The sequence below is a fragment of the Rhinoraja longicauda genome, unplaced genomic scaffold (genome assembly GCF_053455715.1).
Source record: "Rhinoraja longicauda isolate Sanriku21f unplaced genomic scaffold, sRhiLon1.1 Scf000218, whole genome shotgun sequence".
NCBI lineage: Eukaryota > Metazoa > Chordata > Chondrichthyes > Rajiformes > Arhynchobatidae > Rhinoraja > Rhinoraja longicauda.
In genome coordinates this window covers 13,226-22,823 of record NW_027601436.1, presented here as the reverse complement: position 1 = coordinate 22,823, position 9,598 = coordinate 13,226, and the positions used below count along the sequence as shown (strand labels likewise).

At 46.3% G+C, this 9,598-nt stretch overlaps 1 protein-coding gene across 1 annotated transcript; it reads right to left on the bottom strand.

Annotated features, from left to right (window-relative positions):
• Nucleotides 1–294: 294 nt before the first annotated feature.
• LOC144590581 (protein ELFN1-like) lies at nt 295–3,917 on the bottom strand. Its single transcript, XM_078395100.1, has one exon. It carries the CDS (start codon nt 3,643–3,645, stop codon nt 1,297–1,299), a length of 2,349 nt encoding a protein of 782 aa, XP_078251226.1. The 5' UTR covers nt 3,646–3,917; the 3' UTR covers nt 295–1,296.
• Nucleotides 3,918–9,598: the final 5,681 nt, after the last annotated feature.

Here is a 9,598-nt window from a genome sequence, read left to right as displayed (position 1 = left end):
ACGTGTTAACATGTTGGAAATATTCCATTTATCCCAACTGATTTTTGCTCCATGTTTCCTTTCAGCCTTATATCTTTCCACATGATGGCTCATCTACCACCACCTTCTCCCTTGCAGACTTATCTAACTTCCTCTCGAATGCGTCAATGCTATCAATCTTAACTCCTCCTGTAGGGTTGTGTGCGTTCCAAATTTTAATCACACCCTTGGAATGCTGGTATCTACTGAATTCTCTATTAGATTTATTCATGACTATTATATTTATGACCACTAGTTCGAGTGGTCTTCCCCCACTTCAGCACCAGAGGAAACAAATGTCCCTTGAACACCCTTTGACCATATTTATGACTTACAATTTTCAGTAATTCGACACATGCCCCATCGAGTACCTTCCTTGGATTGCCACTTCCTCGTTCAATCAGTTCTATCTTTTCTAAATGTATTTTGCTTTCATTTCTGGTATCACCCTTTTGATTCCTTCTTTGCACCATTTCCACTGCCCCTGTGTCCCTTTCTATAACATTGAGACTAGTGCTATATATGGCACTCCAAGTACATCAATTTACAATGTGCTGGTGCACATTGACACTGAAATGTTATGAGGCTGTGAAAGTCCACAGTCCAGCCCTATCAAAGCACTCTTCACCTCACTGACAATATCCTCTCACTGAGAGAGCCGGTGTCTTGGACCAGTGAGAGTGCGACAGAAGAAACCATTCAGTTCATCTCTTTTTGCCAGTCCAGTTTTATCCAACGCTTGCGGTCAGTGCTCAGACATTCATCGGAAGTCAAACAAACTGTTCTGTAAAACCCACGGTTAAAACCTGGTACAAACAGGTGAAAAAAACCCAGAAACATCATTGCAAATATAGAAATTTATCTGTACATAACTGCAGGGGAGGAGGGGGTTTAACTGGTAAATATTACTGTACAACGCAGGGTGTGAGCAGTGTGTGCGATACGATTACACAGTACAGTCCAGTCACAGTGTGCACTGTACAACGAACAATGCCCCATGTACACCACAGTGAGTCACAGTTACAGGAGAGAGTCATGCGATAAATAATATCTGATATTCCAAGGCTTCTGGGTGTATATATATTTATATATTATATGTGCGCGTTAAAAAAAGAAATCCTTTGTACAGGTTATAGAGTTCAGTTTGGAAGATTTTGGTGCACAGACTTGTGACAGAGGCTAAAGTTCATATGAACAGGTGAACCGATCAGGTTAAAAACAGCAGCTGTAAAGTTTTTGGGTCTTTTGGTCCAATTTTAGTCTGAATACGTCAAAGACTCAGGACTTGTGCTGGTTGGAGACACCCTTCCAGTAATCGAGGATGTCGTGCAAGTCTTCATCCTTGGCAAACTGCACCTTCTTCCTCAGGGCATAGCCCGCGGCGATGTACTCCTCCTGTGCATGTTTGTGCCTCTTCTTGTGCAGTCTGAAGCGCTCCCAGATGCCCGGGGTGGGCTTTTTGCTGCTGTACTCAGGGCTGGGGGAGTAGCTGAGGTTGTGGTACTGGGGCGACAGCTGTGAGTACGCCACGTCCCTGCGGCCTCGGCTCAGCGGCTCCAGGATGAAGGACTTGCTGTGGCCACTCGGCCCCTCCGTGGCTGACTGCTCGCCCTGCCGCCGGCTCGGGTAAGTGTGCCGGTGCTCGCTGCGCTGCTGCGCCCTCGGGACGGCCCCGGGGCTGCAGGCCGCCACCGGAGACGTCTTCTCGATGTACTGGGCCTCGGACCTGTAGGGATGGTGGGCCGGCGCCGAGCCCTCCGAGCGGTAGGACCTGGGGCTCCGTGCGGAGCCGCTTGACGAGGTACTGGGACGTTTGGGCGCGGCCTCCACGCTGCTGTGCCTCTGCAGAGGGTGGTAGCTCTCTTTACAGAGAGGAGACAGGAGGGCCGGCTTGCCTTGGGCCTGCTCGGTGATCATCAGCACCTGCGGCTCCATAGAGACGGCGCCCCCGGCTTTGCCGCCTTGGAAGGAGCCGGTCTCTGACTTCAGGGCGTCGATGCAGTTGTTGATGATCTGGTTCACCTTGTCCACCTCTTTGGTGATGGTTGAGATCTCGGCGGCTGAACTCCGCCCCTGGCCTCCTCCTCCTCCTCCTCCTCCCTCGGGCTCCCCCGTCCTCACCTCGATGTAGTTCCCCTTGGTGGCCTTGGGCGTCTCACTCAGCTCCTGCGGCTTGTGGTGGGGCTCGCCCCCCCCTGGCGATGGCAGGTAGGGCGACCTGGGTGCGGCCTCGCAGGGCGGGGGGCCCTTCTGGGCCAGCTGGGAGATGGCGCTGGCCTCCATCTCCGCCCCGTACTTCAGCTCGATGATGGCCTTGGCCATCATCCCACTGGCCTTCTTGTGCCTCTCCTCCTGCTGCCTCTTCTTGCGCAGGCAGTAGTACACAAAGCCCAGCACTATGACCATGCCAAAGAGGCAGCCAAGGATGGTCATGATGTAGTGGGTGGCAGTGGACGGTGGGGGCACGGTGCCACTTGCCCTCTCGCTCCCTGTGGAGAAGGTGACGCAGGTCTGATTATACCTTAAGGCATTGCGGATGGACGCCACACAGTAGGTGTAGGCAGTGTGGGGCTGGAGCCGATCCAGCCTAATGACCTCTTGGTCCGTTTGCAGCTTCTTTATGTCAGCGTAGAAGCTGTTGTTGTACTGCACCAGGATGTACATCTTACTGAAGGGTCGGGGTATCTGGACCAACAAGGTGGCGGTCGTAAAGGTGACCTTCTCCACCTTGATCAGTGGCACCCGAGCTTCATGGGTGGGGGAATGGAAGGCTATCATTGGAGTGGCGTCATCTCCCGAGGAGCAGTCCTCGCCCCCACAGGGGCTATCTGAGGGAGCTGTGCTGGGGGGAGCTCGAGTGGGCAAGTGCTTGGGGTCCAGGGTGTAGATGTCACCACAGGACGAGACCAGCAAACTGTAGGCGCTCCGAGTCTGGCTCTGGCTCAGCAAAGCTTGGCCCGCATAGAGTGACGGGGACTCGCACTGCATCCGGTCGTAGTTCCTGGTGGCGTTGTTGAACTGCACCAGCCACTTGAGGAAGCCCAGCAGCTGGCAGGAGCAGTAGAAGGGATTGCCGTACAGCTCGCAGGTGGAGAGTTTGCCGAGGCCCAGGAAGGTGGAGCTTTCCAGCGACTGCAGCCGGTTCATGGACAGGTCGATGTTCATCACGTTGGGACACTCCCAGAAGGAGTTTGGACTCACCACCTCGATGAGGTTGGCCTGGAGGTAGAGGTACTCCAGCCTGCCCAGTCCATGCAGGATGCCCTCGGTGATGTTGCGAAGCTTATTGAAGCCCAGCTGCAAAACGCGCAGGTTGTACTGGGCGGAAAAGGCTCCGTCCTCGATGTAGGAGATCTCATTCTTGGTCAGGTTGAGTTCTGTCAGGTTGCCAAACCTGTTGAGCGAGGAATATTGCACACTTTTGATCTTGTTCTCGTTCAGACGGAGGTCCACGATGGTGCTGTTGATGTGCTGAGGGATGGATTCGTAAGGGGGCTGGTTTTGACTGCAGATTGCAAGCCAAACAAATCCTTTCTCTCCTTCGATGAGCCAGCAGTCACCAGAAACAACAACAGCATTCATCAGCGATGCGAGGCAGACCCAGAGAGCGAGGCTTTGCAGAGCCATCCCCTTATGCTTCGAGGATTTGATGGCAAAGACTTTGTGATGGCAGCAACTGCTAAACAAGTTGAGATATTCTGCAGGGCTCACGTTTATTCATTTTGGTTTGAAATGCTAATTATTGAACTGAGATGAAGTTCTTTTCCTTGCTTGTACATTTCATGTCAATTTCCTTGTCCAGTTTGTCTCTGCACAAAGTTCTCTTTGAATTCTTTTGTGGACTGTGCCCCATTCGCATACATTCCTTGAGTTAGTTTCAACAGCTTGTCCTGGTTGTCCTGAGAAAGGGGAAGAAAAGACATTTTAATCAGGCTGATCTATGATCACTTTTGACCAAAAATTACTTCTTATTTTTATTAACAAGGCCCAGCTTAATCAGGCCTTATAAACGTAAATACCACATGATTATATTTGGCTTTGGTTTCATTGTTTGATATTCTGTGTGGGTTTAAATACCTTGAAATTGTGGAATCCTGTCGAGTCCAGCAAGATTTCCACAACTCAGTGCTTCTTGAAAACCAGGAGAAAGGAGGAGGTTTGGACAGCTGTTATGCTATTGGGCTTTTCCAACTTTTCCATGAGAATTTACCGTTAGAGGGAAGATTCTATATTGGGATCAGAGGTGAAGTTCTCTTTCTTTGACGAAGGAGTTAGAAATATTCAAAGTCATCCTGCAAGCTTTTTAAGGACTTGCTACTATTTGTCTGGCTTGAAACAGGTCTTATCTCTCCAGATGATTCAATGGATAAATGCATGGCGTAGTGTGATATAGAACGAACAATCACAGGTTCCAATCCCGATCTGTACTGAGTTAGCTGCTCTTAATCAGTGTGCACATCCTTAAGCTAGAGGGAAGAAAATCAATTAGCTGCAATCTTCCTCACTATCCCTTCTTGGCATGTACGCAAGGCAGGTGGAAAGACCATGCTTGTGTGTCACGCCTTCCGTGCTAATTAACAGACAAATAGGTGAAATATTACATTTGCGCAAACATATCCCAGTGATGTATGCCCTTAGGAGAAAGGGGGAAGCATTAGACAGAAGGTAGCTAGAAAGAATCCAGGCATGGGATGCACGCGTTCAGTTGTCAGTTTTGTGCATTCACACTGAAAGCTGTAGGTTCATATTTCACTCCAGGAAATGAAACCTCAAAACTCAAATGGAGACACAGCAGATGGTAGATGCTAGAATCTTGAGCAAAACACTTACTGCTGGGGGAACACAGTGGGTCAGCCAGCAAATCCAGCAGTTTTTTAAAACTCAAACCTAAAATCTAGATTCACATTCCCAATGTAATATTGAGAGGAGTGTTGCACTGTCAAAGATGCCACCTTTTGGATGAAGCATGAAACCTGCTCCCTTAGATATCGGGGAAATATCTCACCATACTAATTGAAGAAGACTGGGGGGCCCCTCCCCACTGCTTCTGCAATATTTACCCCGAGACCAACATCTAATCTGCTCTGTATTATTGGTGTTTATGAAACTTGCTGTGAACAAAGTGATTGGACTTCACCAGTTGCAAAATACCTTGGCACAAATCTGTAAATAGCACCTGCAGAGTGGTACAAGCTTTCACTTTCTTCAAGATGAATCAACTCTGCCAACTGTAATAACTGTGAGAATTTTGGGTCCAGGGCTCCCTAATCTCAATCCTACTTCCTCAAAGTTTTACACAAGGCCATGGAATGGCCAGTGCAGGAAATGCCCACATATGTGGCCAGCTTAAGGTGAGGGGACATTGCACCATCAGTAACATACGGGTCACAAATGTTCCGTGCAATCATCTCTCCCAATAATAAAGTTCCACCGGCTCCCCTTGACATGCAATGTATGTGCCATTTCAGTCAGCATTGGGGAGTCAGCATTGACAAGAAACCCGACAAGATTGGCCACATGAGTACAGTGGCTTCAGAGGCTTCACATCCCCTTGTGACCAACCCACCTCCTGACTCACCCAATTACCAGTCATATCAATAATGTGCTGGAATTCTCTCCACTCGCCTGTATGAACGAAGCGCCAACTTTCCAAAGTACGACACTGATGGGTGCCCTGTCCTCCAACTCGTCATTCACCTGCTCCATCACCTTCAGTCTGTACAGAACCTCATCAAGGCTTATCGATATCTCTCAAACACAACTTCCACAATCAAGAGCAGCAGATACAGAAACACCTCCTCTGAAAGGTAGATACTTTACAACCAAGTGCAGGTATTCTGCACTTCACATCACATATCTTTTATAGCTGCTGAGCCAAAGGCTCTTACAAAAATCCTGCCTGTCAGATCCTTAATCTATGCTTGGCGTGTGTTACCCTCAGTGACTACTCTGAAGATGAGATTGCCATCCATCTCCTCCTAGAATGGTGCTTGCCAAGAAGATCTGGACAGAGATGCCGTGGTCTTTGTTGAGGTTCTTCCCGAACAGCTGTGCATCGTAGGACTCTGTGCGCTGTTCCCCAGAAGGTACAGTGAGAGAAATATCAACTGTGATGGAAGATTATCAGGTTGGTGAAAGACACCATCTGGTCTGCCCACAACTCTCTGGAGCTGCCCTTACAAGGTGTTGTCCATGAGTGTTGCAGGTCGGCAGATTCTAAGGTCAAGACCACGTGCTGAGGCTTGCTGCAGCCAAAGCAAAGGATGCACAAGAAAGGCCACAGTATCAGGCTTTCTTCCCACTGCACACTGTGGAGCTGAAACCACAAGAGCTGTTTGCTCACGGAGCATTTGTGGAGGAAAACCTATGTCATGTTGATGTAATGTAAATGGAATGATATGATTTGTACTAACAATGTTAACTGGAATGTTTGTTGCAATTTTTATGAATAATGCATAATTTTCTAATCGAAATCTCTACTAACAGCGCCAAGGAGATGCCATTACTGGAAGAGCAGCAATAATTCAAGAAGGTGGCTCAACACTGCCTTCTCAAGAAAATGCTTGCATTGCCTTATATTTTATAAATGAATAAAACAGCACAATAACCTGCCCGAAAACCTGGATAGACAACTTGAAATCTGACATACATGTACCTCTGGAGAACTGAGATACCAGGACACAATGAAATGTAGCGTTTTACTGATAGAGAATTGTGTCCTGTGCACTTGCACGGAAAGGCTACTCTCTCCATTTGAGGGTTGTGGATTTGAATCCCTCAAAGGGATTTAAGCACCAAATCTAGGCTAACACTTCAGTGCAGCATTGACTGAGTGCTGTAAACGATCCCACAGCACTACTGAGAGTAGACACATTCCCCGGTGGCCCTGGATAAAAATCCTCAACCAAACACAAAATACTGAATACCTGGGATCTTGCTCTGAGCATTGAGCACTTGCAAAGTACAGCATTGACTGCCTTTTTAAGTGCTGAAACGCACTTGAGATAATGAAATGTGTTACATAATACAGTTCCTTTCTTCTTGAAACAGTTGGAGCCAGATCATATGAATGCAAGTTGCAACCCATCCAATTTGAATGATACCATTTTGGAATTGGGAAATGTGGTGGACTGACTCACGTTATGAAGAGCGGCATTTCAGGCTCCAAATTTAACACCTGGTTTGTTCACAACTAAATCACTGAGATAAGGTAAAAGGAGGAATTAATTTCAGCGTCTTGATATTTGAGTCAATAAGACTTCCTTTGTTTTCCGTTAAAAATTACAACAATTTGCATTTATATCACCTCCTTAACACTGTAAAACATTCCATGATACTTTGCAGGGAAACTGCCTTAGGAAAGAAAACAAACTAATTGACTAAGGATTCACTCACACACCATGACATGACAAAGTGTGTATGAACCATAAGAACTGAAGTAGGGCATTCAGCCCATCAAGTCTGTTCCAAAAGCAAAATACTGCAAATGTTAGAAACCAGAAATGGAAGTGGAAATGGTTCGAAATACAGCAGGTCAAAGGTCAGCATTGATAGAGACAAAGCAGTTAATAGTTCATATCAATAACTTTTCATCAGAATATTTCTATTTTTTTGTGTCTTCCGATTATTTTAATGACTCGTCTCTCAACTCTACTAAGACTCAACTGTCAAATCTTGAAAATTTATATTACCTAAAAGCCACAGCCCTTGAGCTCCATCTGTTTGTACTGATTCCTCGGATGGGGGCATCCATAACAACGTTGTTCATTTGTTATGGGTGCCCTATCAGAGTGCATTGCAGGAGGACTAATAATGTTCGCATGCACAATGAATAGTGGGACCCAAAAGAGTACAAGGGAATAGAGAGACCGACAAGTCCAAGGATACTGCAAGGTGACGGCACAGGTAGATAATGTGCTTCAGCAGGTGTAAGAGATACTGGGAATGATGAATGTAGAAATAAGGAACCGCCGATGCTGGTTTACAAAAAGAGTCACAGTGCGGGAGTAACTCAGCAGGTGAGGCAGTATCTCAGGATAGACAACGTTTTGGGTTGGGACCATTATTCAGTCTGATCATCACTGAACTTTGGTACTTGAGATACTGGCTTTCATTATCCAAAGCAATGAATGTAAGAGAAGAAAGTTATGGTATGACTTTATAAAATATTTGTTATGTGACAGCTGAGGTATTGTGTGCAAGTCTGATTCCCACATTATAGGGACAAGACAATTGCACTGGAGAGAACGCAGAGGATTTTCAGCAGGATTGGTACCTTTAAGCATTTCCTACCCATGCACCTGTCCAAATGTCTTTTAAATATTGTTATAATACCGGCCTTAATTACCTGCTCTGGCGTATACTCACCATATACTCATCATCCTCTGTGTGAAAATGTTGCCCCTCAGGTTAATATGAAATCTTTCCCCTCTCACCTTAAACCTATGTCCTCTGGTTTTTGATTACACTACTCTGGAAAAAAGACTGTCAAATACCATATAACCCTCATGATTTTCTATACCTCTTTTGCTCCAAGGAATAAAGTCCTAGCCTGCCCAACCTCTCCCGAAAGCTCAAGCCCCCAAGTCTTGGCAATATCCTCATAAATCTTCTCAAAATGCTGGAGTAACTTTGCGGGACAGGCTGCTTGTCAATATCCTGACTGATGAAGGCCAATGTTCTGAAAGCCTCTTGACCACTTTCATGGAACTATGTACCTGCACTCCCAGATCCCGGTTCTACAACACTCCCCAGAGCCCTGCCATTAACTGTAACAGTCCTGCCCAGGTTTGACTTCACAAAATGCAACACCTTGCACTTATCAGCATTAAACTCCATTAACCATTCCACAACCTACATGCCCAACTGACCAAGACCCTGCTGTATTTTTTGATAATCAACTTCGCCATTAATGATACCACTCACTTTAGTGTCATCTGCAAACTTACTAGCATGTCTTGTACATTCTCATCCCAATTATTGATATAAACCACAAACAGCAATGGGTCAAACTCTGAATCCCTTTGGCACATGACTGGTCACAGGCATCCAGTCTGAAAAACAACCTTCCACCATTACCCTCTGCTTCCTTCCATGAATTCTCTATCCAATCGACTAGATCTCCCTGGATCCCACTTGAACTAACCTTCCAGAGCAGCTTACCATGAAACTTTATTAAATGTCTTGCTGAAATCCATATAAACAACGTTTGCAGCTTTGCCCTTGTCAACCTTTTTGGTTACTTCAAAAAACTTAATCGGATTCGTAAGACGCAATCTCCCATATACTGAACCACACTATCTATGCCTCTCATAATTCTCATCCTTCTATCAGATCTCCTGTCAATCTCCAATGCTCTGGAAAAAACAATTCATGTTTATCCAACCTCTACTTATAGCGAACACCCTTTAATCAGGCAACATTTTGGTAAACTTGTACCCTCCCCAAAGATTTCACATCCTGCTTGTAATAGAGCGACCAGAACTGCACACAGTATTTCAAATACTCCAGACATGTGCAGGAAAAAACTGCAGATGCCGGTTTAAACCTGACTTGGAACCAGTGTGGCTCATTGAGCAAA

Coding starts and splice junctions, on each gene's coding strand:
- LOC144590581 (XM_078395100.1), bottom strand. CDS start 3,645: ATGGCTCTGCAAAGCCTCGCTCTCTGGGTCTGCCTCGCATCGCTGATG.